General features: G+C 32.3%; 3 protein-coding genes and 1 non-coding gene across 4 annotated transcripts in view; 2 read left to right on the top strand and 2 right to left on the bottom strand.

The window, feature by feature from the left end:
• Positions 1 to 3,542: 3,542 nt before the first annotated feature.
• Positions 3,543 to 3,614, bottom strand: TRNAM-CAU (transfer RNA methionine (anticodon CAU)). The gene has a single exon. It is a non-coding gene; the product is annotated as a tRNA-Met (tRNA).
• Positions 3,615 to 3,710: 96 nt separating this feature from the next.
• Positions 3,711 to 7,037, top strand: LOC102589462 (protein LHCP TRANSLOCATION DEFECT). The gene is made up of 2 exons (XM_006352437.2): positions 3,711 to 4,002; positions 6,488 to 7,037. The coding sequence occupies exons 1-2, from the start codon at positions 3,742 to 3,744 to the stop codon at positions 6,743 to 6,745; spliced, it is 519 nt and encodes a 172-aa protein (XP_006352499.1). The 5' UTR covers positions 3,711 to 3,741; the 3' UTR covers positions 6,746 to 7,037.
• Positions 7,038 to 9,574: 2,537 nt separating this feature from the next.
• LOC102604531 (septum-promoting GTP-binding protein 1-like) lies at positions 9,575 to 13,244 on the top strand. Its single transcript, XM_006352570.1, has 6 exons — positions 9,575 to 9,811; positions 10,521 to 10,641; positions 10,753 to 10,849; positions 11,716 to 11,755; positions 12,369 to 12,452; positions 13,080 to 13,244. Exons 1-6 carry the CDS (start codon positions 9,575 to 9,577, stop codon positions 13,242 to 13,244), a joined length of 744 nt encoding a protein of 247 aa, XP_006352632.1.
• Positions 13,245 to 13,947: 703 nt separating this feature from the next.
• Positions 13,948 to 15,421, bottom strand: part of LOC102589137 (FHA domain-containing protein DDL) — an 8,728-nt gene continuing 7,254 nt past the window's right edge. The window contains exons 7-11 of the mRNA XM_006352436.2: positions 15,114 to 15,228; positions 14,981 to 15,028; positions 14,842 to 14,887; positions 14,678 to 14,748; positions 13,948 to 14,329 (exon numbers count right to left, since the gene is read on the bottom strand). Of these exons, the coding sequence (XP_006352498.1) occupies positions 14,293 to 14,329; positions 14,678 to 14,748; positions 14,842 to 14,887; positions 14,981 to 15,028; positions 15,114 to 15,228 (317 nt within the window). The 3' untranslated portion in view covers positions 13,948 to 14,292. The remainder of the gene's footprint in view (positions 14,330 to 14,677; positions 14,749 to 14,841; positions 14,888 to 14,980; positions 15,029 to 15,113; positions 15,229 to 15,421) is intronic.

Here is a 15,421-nt window from a genome sequence, read left to right as displayed (position 1 = left end):
TTATTTATTCCAATATCTTCAAAACCTCTATCCACACCAGCCTCACCTATTGGTACCTCTTTAGTTATTGTTTTCTTCTCCTTATCTCTTTTCTTCCTAAGATTAGGATTTCTTTTGTTTCTCCTTTCAGCCCTAAGGGATCTCAATTCTTCATCAACATCTGAATCATCTTCATCTGGAATAACATCTACATCTGTGTCACTACTAGGCAGATCTGATTCAACTTCATTCTGATTTGTATCACCTCCAGGCAGTTCTGTATCAACTCCATTCAAATCAGAATCATTCTCCACAGTTCCCTCAGTATTTATACCCACAGATTCATCAACAGTATCAGACCATGGTAAAAGACCAGTTGGAGCAGGCAATTCTTCCAATTCATCAACTTCATGGACCACATACACATGAAACTCATCACCATCTACCAAGTCTTTCACAAATTCTAACAATTGAGTATCAGAAGTAACTTGAACTAATTCATTGTTATCTTCACAGTAAAATCCCTTCACATTTGTATACCCAAGGTCTTTAGTGTAGGAAAGAAACTCGACAAGACTAAAATGGTCTTTATCTATGCCAACACCAAATACATCTACTTCTCGTTGGTAAGTAGGGTTAGGGTTTCCAACAACACACCCCCCATGATGAAAACAAGTTAAAATATAGCTGTCCATATCTCGAAAAGAAGACCCCAATAAAAGGAAATACCCAAAAAGCCCCTTACTTTACCAGCCAAAACCTATATTAAAACTGAAAATAAAAAAAGTGGAATCAACAACAATATACACCTTCAACAACAATATACACCTTCTTGAAGAAAACAAAAACAAAGGTAGAAAACAAAACACACCATTACCTTTAATTTCTTCAATTTCTCCAATGTCGCACAGCCCGATACCTCGTCAATACAACCTTAAACCTGAAAAATGGCGACATAAAATACAACAATGGTTATTACTAACAACGAATTGAAGAAAAAACAAAGAAATACATGTGACGAGAAGGGAGATTTACCTAGGGTTTTCTCGGAGAAGAGAGAGAATCGTAAGAAGGAAGTTGAAAAATCACAAAAATGGTTCCATTTTTCTTTTAGTTTGAAAAAAAACGGCGTGTAAAGAGGTTTAAGAGTTGGCATCATATAATTGGTCAGTTAATCCACGTAGAACGGTTGTCTTGCACGCGCTTATAGTCAACAGATGTCTGTGTAAAAAGTGTTAAAGTAACACATGGGAACCCTACGTTAGGTGTTTAAAATGAAAATCCTTCAGTTGAGGTGTCTAAGTGAAAGATCGTGCCAAGTTTAGGGGGCCACTGATGGGTTAGGCCTATTTATTTATTATGCCTTAGCCTTTTGTTTGCCATGTTGTGTTTTTGTTGTTGATCCTAACATTCTATAGCCAGTGATGGAGTTAAAATTTTCATTAAAGTTGGAGAGTCAAAATATGAAGAAGGAAACGTACGAAGAAACCAATCTTACCTTTTGTTAGAGAAGTTGTGTTTTTGCTGTTGAACCTAACATTCTATAACCAATAGCGGAATATAAGGGGAGTCTAGATATTAAAAAGTAAACACACAAAGAAATAAAAAAATATTGTAGATAAAAAGAATTAGTACTGATTTTATTCAGTGAAATTAATACAATTTGCCATAGGCATTAAACTGCCTATGGCTTTATCCCTTTATTAGTGTACAACTAGATCTAATTATCAATTCTGGCAAATGAGCTGTGTTCTCTGGGCCACAATCATATATCTAAAAACAAAACAAAAAATCTGTAATTCTCATTACTTTTGAGTTGAATAATATATATATAAAAAAAATTATATAATAAGATTATATACATTTTCATATGTTGTGTATTATTTTTCATTTCACATTATTTCGCTTCATTTTCATTTCCCCTTTTTTCAATCGGTTGATTTTTTAAGCCCACAGTCTATCGAAACCACCATCTCTATCTCTATGAGGTAAGAGTAAGATTTGTCTACATTCTATCTTCTTCATACCCAGATATAAAATTACGATAAATATATTGTTGTTATTGAATATTCAATCTGAACTGAGTAACTCTAGATTCTGAATTCCTCACAAGGGAGGTGACAAGCAGATGGTTTCTTAAAGTCTAAACTTTAGTATTCTCTTCATCTCAATTTATATGTCGCGGTTGAAATTTTGAGAATCAGCTAGATTTTTTTTTTAAAACCAAATTTTCATTTTATATGTTTTTTAAATATTTAAATTATTAATTATTATGATTTATAATACTTTTTACGTAGTTTTCAAATATATAAATTTTATTTTAAAATTTTTAAAACATTTTTATTTTTGAATTTACAATCAAAATTTAAAATTATGAAATTTCAATTATGCCACATATAGGACAAACTTATACTAATTAAGAGATTTAATCTTGAAATTAATGCTTGTAGTTTTATTGCGGTGGCCATGTGAAATATGAAAGAATTCTTTAGAGGGGTCACGAGTAATTTAGAAATATCCTTTATTGACAGAAAAATAAAATATAGTTTTAAAAATATCTCTCTATCTATTTTCATCATTTGTTCATACCTATGCTGCTATGCATGTATTTTATATTTTTCTGTAAATTTCTTTTTTAGATTTATTTAAGTTATTTTAACAGAAAAAGTATTTATCGATACCTTTCCATTTACCAAATATACTAATTGTTTTATAAGAGATATGCAAAATCTAAAGTGGATCACTAAAATTATACGAAAAGAGTATTTATTTATTTATTTTTACTTAATTCTTATTCCGGTGGAGAAAAAAAGAAATAAGAAATAAGTATTAGCAAAGTCTAAAGTGGATAAATAAAATGAGAACTTACATAAATCTCACTAGTTTAAGAGCCAGTTACTCTAATATTACGTATCTTACAAGATTTTGTCTCATATATGTCTAGATACATGTATCTGGGATACATAAAGTCAAAATTACGTGTATTTTGTTCTAGACACATTGTATCCAAGTGGATTCACATATATATGAGTTACATAACAAACCTCGCTCACCTCTCTCCCATCTCGTTCGCCACTGATCTCTCATGTATACGGTATCCTAGATACATGTGAATCATTCCAAATACATACAGACACATGTATCTAGTGTGATTCACATGTATTTAGGATACATACGAATCTCGTTCGTGTCCCTCTCCGATCTCACCCGCCTCTCTCCCTATTTTTGTGTAACTGGTAGCAAAATACATGTATCTAAATGTACATTTTTTCAATATATGGTGTAATTTGTTCTATACATTGTATCCAAGTGGATTCACATGTATATGAGATACATAATAAATCTCGTTCTCCACTCTGCCATGTATCTGGGATCTCTGAAACATGTGAATCACATGTATCTGAATACATATGAATCTCGTTCACCTCCCTCCTCAATCTCGCTCACCTCTCTCCCTATTTTTATGTATCTGATAGCAAAAATACATATATCTAGTTTTTTCTAAATAAAAATGCACGGAGAAAAGAAATAGTGGTTGGGAAGCTTTGCTCTCTTTTCACATATATCAGAGCCAGGTTTCGATCCTGGGACCTGTGGGTTATGGGCCCACCACGCTTCCGCTGCGCCACTCTGATTTTGTTGTTCACATTTCCCACTCCAATTTATTTTACTGAAAACCAAACAAACATTTCTATCCAAAATCAAGATAGTTGATAAGGTAGTTGATATTTGAGCTTCAAAAATCACTTTTTTAACACAACAATGGCTTCAATTCCATGTACTCTCCACTTAACTTTCTCTTCTTCAAGACCCAATTTTTCTTCATCATGTTCAGTAAAATTGAATTCTTGTTTTATGGGTGTTTCAAAATTGAAAAGTATAGGATGGTGTAGACCAAGTGGATTAGGGCCAAATTGTGGTTCAAGAACTACTTGTTGGTTTAATTTCAGACAAAATGCTGAAACTGCTGGAGTTTATGGTAGTCAATCTCGTGATGATTTTGATAGAGATGATGTTGAGCAGGTGGGGTTTCTTTAATTTTTCTCTAAATGCTAAATCTTGATGTGTTTTGAGTACTAAATTCTTAACATTTGAGTTGTTGCTGTTTTTTTGGATGCTTTGTGCATAGGACTGCCCTTTTTTTTTAAGTTGAGAGTTAAAGATTTAAGCTTTATGTGTTCGACCTTAAAAAAATGTTGTTTTTTTTTGGAATTTTGAGTAGAGCCTTAGCGTAACTGGTAAAGTTGTTGTCAGTGTGATCAGGAGGTCATGGTTTCAAGTCTCTTGCAGAAATGCAAGGTAAGGCTGCTTATATAGACTTGTAGTGCAGCCCTTCTCCGGAACCATGTATAGCGGGAGCTTTAGTACAATGGGCTGCCCCTTTATATAGATGATATATATACTCTGTGTTGGAAATGCTGGGTGGTTGAACCCGTTGCAAACATGCTACGTCTGCCTCTGTTATGTAGGACAATAGGAGCATAGTCGAGTTCAAGATTTAAGCTTTATGTGTTCAGTAGAAGTTGTTGCAGTTTTTTCGGATGCTTTGTACACGGGGTTGCCCTTTTTTTAGTTGAGATTTCAAGATTTAAGCTTTATTTGTTCGACCTTAAAAAATCGGCTTTTTTGGAATTATGAGTGGAATCTTGGCGTAGCTGGTAAGGTTGTTGTCATGTGATTAGGAGGTCATGGTTTCAAGTCTCTTGTAGAAATGCAAAGTAAGGCTACTTTGCTTATATAGATCCTTGTGGTTCAGTCTTTCTCTTGACCTCATGTATAGTAGGAGCTTTAGTGCTCTAGGCTGCTCCTTTATATTGAAGATATATATATATATATATATACTCTGTGTTGGAAATGTTGGGTAGTTGAACCCGTTGCAAATATGCTACGTCTGCCTCTGTTATGTAGGACAATAGGAGCATAGTCGAGTTCAAGATTTAAACTTGATGTGTTCGACGAGTAAAGTTTTAGCATTGAGCTTGTTGCAGTTTTTGTCTTTTGGAATTATGTGCTGTCAAGTTAATATTTGTTGAAAATTTAGTAATTTTTGCATAAATGATGTAACGACTCGAGTTCAAGATTTAAGCTTAATGTGTTGGCCATAAAAAAATTTGGTCTTTTGGAATTTGGTACATTATACGTAGATGATATATACTCTTGTGTCCGGAAATGCTGGGTAGTTGACCCCGTAGCAAACATGCTAGGTCTCTGCCTTTGTAAATAGGAGCATAGTGGAGTTCAAGATTTAAACTTGATGTGTTCGACCAGTAAAGTTTTAGCATTGAATGTAGAGCACTATTTTGTCTTTTGGAATTATGGGTTTGGAAGTTAATTGTTGATGGAAATTTTAGTAATTCTGCATAGATGATATATATACTCTTTGTCGGGAATGCTGGGTCATTTGAACCCGTCGGGAACATGCTTACATCTGACTCTGTATGTAGGAGCATAGTCGAATTCAAGGTTTCAAGTGCTAGACTATGGTGGTTTATTGTATAGGTTTCTTTTTTAGCCAAATCATGAGCTTTGTGAATAACAAAACTACATAACTTACTGTGAAATATCATTCAACAAACTCTAATTGACGAAACGATTGTGTAGCTTTTTCTTCTTTTAAATGATTCAAATACTATATGTATTATATGTTACTGAATTATATGTGTTAAATTTTGATGTGAAAGTAAAAACGAAACAATAATCGATATGATGCAACATTTCAATATTGAGTGCCTGGGTGGTATCTTCAATCTTGAGTGGATGAGTCAAACCCTTTGATCAGTGTGTATAACCTATGGGCCAAATACACGGATAGCCCCTCAAACTTGGCACCAATTTTTGGTTAGACACCTTTAACTTTCTTAGTGACCATTTGAACACCTCCACTTGACAGAGGCACATCTTGTGAAACCCCGTGTATAACATGGAAAACGTATCTTTTACCAAAATTTTGAGTACACATGTGACATTTTGAGCTCGTGTGTTTCTCTGGAAGTAATATTTGTTGATCATCTATAGGTCAGGGACAAAGCTAGTAAGAGGGAAAGGAGTTCAACTGAATCATTTTCGTCAGAAAATTATACTGTGCAAATAGGGTAGAAAATTGCTTTTAGTTATATATAAACCGTTGAATGCTCTCGACATAAATAAAAAAATTCTTGTGTAGTGGTAAAGGGGTTCAGAAGTTACTTTAGGTCATGCTTGAATCTAAACTTTTATGTTTTGAATCCTTTTATATAAATTCTTGGTTCCGCTACCACGGTAGATAGTACCAAAGTTTCACCATAATTTTGTTGAGAGCACTAGTTTCATAAAGAAAAACTGTTTATCATGGAAACGACTCACTGAATTTCGAGGAATCTTAGTAGCTCAGTTGGTTGCCTAACTACACCGTTCATCTTGTTGGTGAGGGTTCGATTTCCCACCTTTTAATCCCCTCCTCTGTTCCCTCTTCCCCGCCCCCAATTTTTTTTAAAAAAAAACTCACTGAATTTTGTGTTATTTCTTGCAGTACTTCAACTACATGGGCATGCTTGCAGTTGAAGGAACATATGACAAGATGGAGGCTCTTTTAAGCCAAAACATACACCCGGTCGATATTTTACTGCTGATGGCTTCCACTGAAGGCGACTTGCCAAAAATCGAAGAACTACTGAGAGCTGGAGCAGATTACACGGTCAAAGATGCAGACGGACGTACTGCCCTTGACAGGGCTGCTAACGATGAAGTCAAAGACTTCATCGTTAACTATAAAGCCCAGAAGGCATAAGAGTATCAAGTTTTGTTATTAGCATTAGTGTAAGTTGCATCTTCTCGTTTTCGTCATATTTTTTAGATCAACGCCATTTTACCATATGTGAGCTCTGTTATGTATCTGTTTTGAGAGCTTGTATGTTACGGGCGGGCATTTTACCTGAGGTTTCTAATCTATCCTTGTGTGATTTATAGGGTTCGTTCGAGTACTTATAAAAGTTGATTTGCTTGTGAAGTATTAGAATCTTGTTTCCTATGAAGATTATGTTGCTCGGACTTTTCAAAATTATTGTTGGATCTTTCAAAAATGCACTTCTAATCTACCCTTGTGTGATTTATAACGTTCGTTCGAGTACTTGTAAAAGTTGGTTTGCTTGTAAAGTAGTATTAGAATCTTGTTTCCTATGAAGATTATGTTGCTCGGACTTTTCAAAATTATTGTTGGATCTTTCAAAAATGCACTACTAATCTACCCTTGTGTGATTTATAACGTTCGTTCGAGTACTTATAAAAGTTGATTTGCTTGTGAAGTATTAGAATCTTGTTTCCTATGAGGATTATGTTGCTCGGACTTTTCAAAATTATTGTTGGATCTTTCAAAAATGCGCTACTAATCTACTTTATAACTTCGTTCGAGTACTTGTAAAAGTTGGTTTGCTTGTAAAGTAGTATTAGAATCTTGTTTCCTATGAAAATTATGTTGCTCGGACTTTTCAAAATTATTGTTGAATCTTTCAAAAATGCACCATTTCTAGAGGATCTGACACACACTTTGAAGAATCTGAGCAACAAAGGTTGAAGATGCAATAACTTGCATATATATCCTCGATTTCTAACAAATAATACGTATATTTACCTTTAAATTCCAAAAACGTCATGTGGCTTAAAAAGAAATTATCTCACCCAGATTCTTAACTCATCTAGATCATGATCGAAATAAAAGGAACCAATCCCTCTTCTACTGAATCATAACATGGGTTTGGATTAGGTGGATAGTGGCAGGATGGATAAGATTTCTCAATTCTTAATCAAAGATTTGGGCTCGGATTTTGAGAATTGATTTTTTTTTTTATAAAGGGCACTTCTCCTTTAATGTATATCGTATAAGAACAAAAACAGTTTTCTATTATTTTTTTTCTCGTCTTCTTACAAAGAAATGGCAAGACACAAATATTTTCTTATTGTATAATATAAAATTTATGTGGAATTATGTGAATTGACCTAAGTACCCTAGCTATATTGAAACCGAAAAGGTGACAAGTTGGACTTTTTTTGTCATTCGACATATATTTACCATATATATCACCCCGTTTCAAAACTTACAATTAAAAATGGAGAGATATTTACCACACAAATTTTTTAGAAATAGCAAATATAATAGACATAATAAGGCTCTATAGCTATAGTTTCGATAATTGCGCTTCATAGCTATAGTTTTGTTTGCTATGGAGGCTGCAATTTGTATATTTCTGCCCTTTTGTATATTTCGCTTGTCAATATACAAAAAGGGTAAGTATATACAATTTTTGTATTTATACATTTAGAAATTTTTCAGAACTCCGTTTGTATATTTCGCTTGCCAATATGCATATAGGGTAATTTATTATGAATTTTTCATAAATCGTATACAAATAGCTAGGATAGTCATATACAAAATTCTGGATTTATACTATCAGAAACCAAATTATACAAATTTCGGATTTATACAAATCAGGCGAATAGCAAGAATTAGAAAAACTGTAATAGCAAATTACAATTTTCTTAAACTATAGTTATAACACCTAATATAGACTAAATATTTGCTATTCGGCATAATTTTCTCATATAACTTATAGGTAATGCCCAAAGCAACCTCACTTCATTCATTAATGCTTTGTTTCTTTTGGAAAAACACATAAATAAATGTCATTACTTGTTATTTCCTCTTTTTCTCTATTCCTAGGTATTGATCTCTAGTATTTTAGTTGATAATCATAAATAACATAAATTTGTGCCAACCAAATATATTTTGACATATTTAAAAGCTTGCTTACTTTAGAAAAACAATGACCATGTGTTTACATTTTTTGTTGAATCACAAGTTTGAGCCTTAAAAATATTTTTAAAAAATTGGGTAGAATTTTGTTTTTCATTTTATACAATGAAAATTTGAATTATAGAATCCAAACATGAATATCATGAAAGTAACAAGCTTTTTCTTTGTCTTCTTACTAAAAAAATAGTAGCATCATGACGCGAATATTTTCTTATGATGTAATACAAATTTTAGGTAGAATAATGTAAATTTACGAAAATACCTGAATAACATCGAAATCGAGAAAGCAAGCTATTAGAGCTTTTTTGTCATTGGACAATTGTACATGTCACTCCTCCCCCTCCCTCCTCTTGATATAAATTTACTCTTATCACGTGTTTATACCCAACCTAATTTTTTTTGTCCTCCTGCTCTCCTTCTTCTTCCTCATCCTCCTCCTCGTGCTCCTCCGCCTCTTCCTCTTTTTGTATAAAGAGGAAGTGGTTTCGTATCGAAATTTTCTCCAATTCCTTGACGGCGCATACAATTCTTTTTTATCCTTTCTCAAAAAAGATCCATAAAAAATTAATCACTAGAAAGATGACTCATTTCCTTTTTTTTAATTTAATTATCTGATATTCAGTATTCAATTGCACGATAATCCATTTTTAATTTGTTCATAACACCTATATAAGGAGGGGGGTCTCTTCATATAAAAAATTCTCCAATTTCAGAACTTTCGCTTAGCTTGATAACGAACTCTGATTAAGAATGATGAATCATCGATTTTGGTGGATTAAAACAATTAAGGTCATCCCTAGAAAATGGAAAATGGTCAAAAAAGCATCAATCTTTAAGAAAAAGATTAAATCGATTTGGGAAAAAATTAGAGTTTGTTCAAGTGAAAAATTTAAGAAGTACAAGAAGTTATCCACAAAAAATATTTCTCAAGAATTAGAAGTTGTTGATTCTGAGACTGTAAACATATTTAGTGATGATGATTCAGATTTAGTTGCATTGAAGATTAGCATTTTGGGTGATTGTCAAATTGGGAAAACAAGTTTTGTGGTAAGTTTTATGATTTTTAATAGATTTCTTCTTTTATAATCTTTTTTTTTAATCATTCGATATTTGAATTTCTCTATTCTCTGGATTTGAATTGGAGATGTGCTAGTTAAGAGTCTTGTTTTACTTTATCGGTCGATATTTGGTATCTTCTTGACTAACTAATTCAGATTTGTGAAGTATCATTCTTGTTTAAAAATATGTGCTTTTATTATGTATTTATCATTTTTATGATTCGAATTCAAGATCTTTATATAAGGGTTTTCATTTTTTGTTTCACCATTCATTATTTGGTACCTACTTGCCTGAATAATTTGAATTTTCGTAGTGTTAGACTCATCGTAAAGGATATTTTTTACAGAAAAATATTCACTTTTGAGCCTTTTGTAATTAAAAAAAATAATTGTCTTGAAGTTTAAAAGTTCACAACAAACTTCAGATAATATCTTGGAGTTTCACTTGTGAAATTTAAAACTTCAAAATAATGATTATTTTGAGTGATTTATTTTTGTAACGCCTTTCTAGCATGTCCTTTTTCCATCTTGTGATTTGAAAACCTTAGACCTTTAGTTAAATGAAGAGTGGAAAAATCTCGTATATCCCATAAATATTTATATATGATTTGTTTGATTCTTGATATATATGCAAACTAATGATTTTCTTTTATTCTTTCACACTTTTCTTGGGATTTATTTTTTATTTTTTTATTTAGGCAAAGTATGTGGGTGATGAACAAGAAAAGAAGTGCTTGCAAATGAATGGATTAAATTTAATGGATAAAACATTAGTCATAAAAGGTGCAAGAATTGCATTTACAATTTGGGATGTTGGAGGTATGTTAATTCCATTACTATTTTTTTATTTTATTATTATTAATATTATTTAGTTATATTTTTCATTAATATGTATATACCAATTATGTTAAAAACAATTTTTTTTTACAGGTGATCATAGTTCATATGGTCAAATTCCAATTGCTTGTAAAGATGCAGTTGCAATTCTCTTCATGTTTGATCTTAATTGTAGAAGATCATTGAACAAGTATGTTCTTCAACTTTATTACCTCATTATTTTTATTTTTTTTGGAATAATAGTATTTTTGATCACTTAATTATTGATATTTTTTGTTTTAATTCTTATGATATATGATTAATTAACATGTATGCTTTTGTATACATTTATCAGTTTATAAATATGTTAATATTTCTATTCCAACTTATGTGACATAGTTTAACTGAACAAATAATTTAACAAGAAATGACGATTTTTGAAACATGTAGTCTTGAGTTCTAGGCGTGTAACTTATAGTTATAGTTAGTCGAGTTAATAGAAGAATCGAATAGGTGGGATCAAAAAGGGGAGTGACATCCAACTTAGAAAGCGATCAGTACCACCCAGATATTCCAAATTCGAAGGTCAAAGAGTTCTAGAAAATAAAACAAGTACGAATTAAAATATAACATTCGTGTGGTTATGAAACGTTTTGACATTTTACACGTAAAAGCATACCATAACATTTATCTATAGCTATAATTATAGTGTTACATGATTTGAAATAAAGTTAATATATTTAAGATTATTTTTATAATTATATTACCCTGAAATATGAATAATAATAAAAACCTAATATAACATATACATAATGAAATGATGTAACTTTTAATAATTTGATATATTTGTGAATATTCACAAGCTGATGAAATTATAAGTGTGCTTAATTTAAATTAAGTGAAAGTTAGTACATGGAATAAAAATCAGTATTTATTGATATTTCAAGGACTAAAAATACATTTTTTGTATTTTTTGAATACTATCACTTTTTTTCATGTCTGATTAATTAAATATATTTTTTAATCCCTAATTAACATTTTTTTCTCTCTCTGTTTTTTTTTTTTGGGTAATTGCAGTGTTAAATATTGGTACATTCAAGCAAGAAAATGGAATAAGGTGAGAAACTTTGACTTCTATTTCACATTATTACTTTTATTTTCTTGAAAAGAGGAAAACTTTGAAATTCATAAAATGAATGCTCTAAATAGCAAGTTTCGAATACTATGTGATTAAACCATATTTTCTTATCTTTAATTAGAGGTCTTGAATTTGAATCCTGGGAAGGGAGAAATCTTTATTCTTTGATAGCTAGCCGGTTACACATCTCTTGCATGGTAGCAGGCTTGTGTGTGAGCTTGGTTTAGCGAATCTAAGTTAGTCAAGAACGAACAAGTGAGTTTTGAATACCAGATATAGTTAAACAAAATCCTTATATCTTAAATAAATTCTCAATTGTGTCCTATAAATGGATAATTCCATGGTGGAGAGTCTTACACGTCACAAATTCGAATTAGTTGGGTACGATTCAGTATGTTTCGTTGTTTTCTATTATGTAATCCTTGATAGGCGGAATTATTCGATACATGTGTTAGTAAATATAGTGATAGATGCCCAATAAAATAGTCGAGTTAAGCTTCACCCTTATAAAAATAAAATAAAAAATAAGTTAACAACAATACATATGGTTGAGACTTTATTGATTTGATAATTTTATTTATTTATTTTGCAGAGTGCTATTCCCATACTAATTGGGACCAAATTTGATGATTTTGTTCAACTTCCTTTAGATATTCAATGGACTGTTGTCTCTCAGGTACCACCAATTTCATAATTAATGTTTCACTTAGTATAGTCATTGGGACCTTTTTATTGGAGGTTTGATATTCTCTCTAAGGCATTATTAATTGAAATCCGTATTGCGTAAGTCTTGTTAAAGAGAAAAGCATCACTACCCAAAAAAAAAGGATCACTGTCGGAATTTTTGATTAAGGATGGAATGATCATATTATCTAATCATAATTTTTGATAAATAAGGTGTACAACATCCATTTTTTAATCAGAAGTCTCAAATTCGAAATTAATTTTTTTAACAGTAAACAATTTTCTCTTAATGAATCTATCATTAAACCTATAGTTAGTTAATACTCTTATTATTAATGAAACTTCAACGTGAAATTGTGGATTTTATGTGTCCAAATTTTTCGAAAAGTTCTTCATATTTACCCCTCAAACTATAAACATGGTTTGAAAACTACCCTCATGTTAGAGTTTCGTTAGCGATCGATGGCAATAAATGAGGCTTTTTCTCTAACATGAAAAATCAGTTCTGGTGAAAATTTGATCGTTATAATGAAGTGTTGTCATTGAGATGTTTGATTTTTCTACTCGTTATGAATTCTTGAATGTTTATTAAATTTTGAAATTTGAATTGTGTTTGTAGGCAAGAACATATGCAAAGGCAATGAAAGCAACTCTATTTTTCTCAAGTGCAACTCATAACATCAATGTGAATAAGATCTTCAAATTCATTATGGCAAAGCTCTTTAACTTGCCTTGGACTGTCCAGAAAAATCTCACCATTGGTGAGCCCATTATTGACTTCTAGAGATCCAAGAAGACATTGGTGTGTGAGTGGAGAAGAGTAGAAGGGCGGGACCATATATCGCCATTTCAAACCGTGGTTTGGTTGTTATGATGTAAGAGTCTGATATTTAAGTGGAGAAAGGTAGAGTAAGGAGATCATTATCTACTGAATTCCAGATTGTGATCTAATTGTTATGTGATGTCATGAGCTCGAATCTTGCTACTAGTAAAAACCTGATACATAAGTAGAGAATGGGAACGACCCCATTATCCATTGAACTTCAAATCGTGGTCTAGTTGCTACATGTATGTTACGAGTTTGGAAGCTTGATATTTTAGTGGAGAAGGGTAAAAGGATAAACTCACTATCTACTGAGTTTCAAGTGGGATATCATCCTCCTATAAATTTTAGGAGTTACGTAAAACAAAGAAATTCGAAACAAAAGGATCAAAACTCTTCTATAGGAAAAAAGAGAAAATAAAGCAATCCAAGAGCTCTAGATGCAACATCCTTTGTCCTTCTCCCAAACCACAGGAGCGCCTAGAGCCCATAGGAGCAAAACTCATTTTCCTTTCAAGGTAAAACGGCACGTAAAAAAGGGCTAACTCGGATACCACCATCATAAAATAGAATCAAATAGTAAAAAAAAAACATGACAAATTTTAGTGATGAGAAGTTAATGCACCATACCAAATCATTAGATTCAATTTCTATAACAAAGCAATGATAGGAAAAGATAAATATTCATTACTTGAAGGAATGTGAGTGTGCATTCACTAGTTATGACCTGATCAACAATTTTACACAATCCCATTTATAAGGGAACTAAGAGCTTATAAACAAACTGGAACAAACCATCCAAGAATCATGGAGGCTATAGAAACCAAAATTTCCATTAACACTGCCGAAATCTCGAGCACATTACACGATTTTAGCTGAGTACTTGCAATGGCTAGTGTGCTGGTAAACATGGCCTAACAAATGTTTGATCGTCTGTGATTAAAAGCGTCCAACAACAAGCCAGTCGATGCAAATGACACCTCTGTCTAGCATTTTAGCGAGACTTTCATCATGCTGAATTCTCGTGAAGCAGCACATACTCTCGGCTGCAAATTTTCCCATCAACACATTAATGCAAAATCTAGGAGTGTAAATAAAGTATCAAGCGCAAACTAATTCAGGCAAAGAGGTGTAAATGAAAGAATAATAGAAAACAATCTAATTCAAACTGATATAATCAAACTCCAAAATCATGTCAAGTTGTGTGAGAAATTGCATTTATGATAAAATTAGCAATTGGAGTCCATGATGTTGATGGAAATTGAAGGATATGAAATGAAGTACGCAATGACAAGGATTTAAAGTTAAAAGAACAAAAATAGCAAAAAGGTTGAAGCATAGCTCACAAAACAGAAACTTATCCAGACAATCATAACTTTTAGAAAGCAACTTACCTACTATTACCAAACTTAAGGGTATCCTTTTCCAATAGCTCATAGTATCTCTCAGGCTCAATCCGATTTTCCTATAAATAAAGTGAGGGTCATTGAACCATAGGAAAACCAATCATTACACAACCTTCTACACAAAGAGACGAGAAATGCAAATCATGACTCACATTAATGAAAGTACCATTAGTGCTTCCAAGATCCATTACGTATGGCCTATAGATCCATTAAACAGGCAATTGTCAGTGAGGTATATATAGAGATATATGTCACAAACTTGCACCAAACAACTGAGCACCACAGTCGCACCTTACTTGCTTCGATGAAGTACCATCAGGTTTGTCCTTCTCAACTTGCCTATAATCCAAATAACCCCAAAAAAAGGTCAAATGAACTGTCAAATACTGAAGCTGAATTAATTGTACTTGAGATTATATTGTACCGGTACTGGAGGACAGCATGTTGCTTGCTGCAAGATGGGTGATCCGTGGGAATGTCTGCAACCCTCCTTTCTCTCCCAAAAAGATAACAGCTTTGGCGATGAACATATAGAGGCTCTATAACACAAGGAAAATTCATCATCTAGATCATTTTCCATTACCACTAAATATCCAAGAGGAGAGTGAGATAAGAGTAAAGGACAGTAACCAAATGGAGGGAACTAACTGATGCCACCATTACAATTTTCATACAGAAGTTGATTTCTTTTGTTTTTTCCTGGAGGGGAGGGGGGGGGGGGGGGGAATGGAT

The sequence above is a fragment of the Solanum tuberosum genome, unplaced genomic scaffold, assembly GCF_000226075.1.
Source record: "Solanum tuberosum cultivar DM 1-3 516 R44 unplaced genomic scaffold, SolTub_3.0 scf00149, whole genome shotgun sequence".
NCBI lineage: Eukaryota > Viridiplantae > Streptophyta > Magnoliopsida > Solanales > Solanaceae > Solanum > Solanum tuberosum.
This window is presented reverse-complemented; position numbering and strand designations above follow the sequence as displayed.

Excerpts from the sequence above, each read along its gene's own strand:
- LOC102589462 (XM_006352437.2), top strand. The coding sequence starts at position 3,742 with ATGGCTTCAATTCCATGTACTCTCCACTTAACTTTCTCTTCTTCAAGA. Across the intron at positions 4,003-6,487 it reads ATAGAGATGATGTTGAGCAG|TACTTCAACTACATGGGCAT; the intron begins GTGGGGTTTCTT and ends TATTTCTTGCAG.
- LOC102604531 (XM_006352570.1), top strand. The coding sequence starts at position 9,575 with ATGGTCAAAAAAGCATCAATCTTTAAGAAAAAGATTAAATCGATTTGG. Across the intron at positions 10,642-10,752 it reads TACAATTTGGGATGTTGGAG|GTGATCATAGTTCATATGGT; the intron begins GTATGTTAATTC and ends TTTTTTTTACAG. Across the intron at positions 10,850-11,715 it reads TGTAGAAGATCATTGAACAA|TGTTAAATATTGGTACATTC; the intron begins GTATGTTCTTCA and ends GGGTAATTGCAG.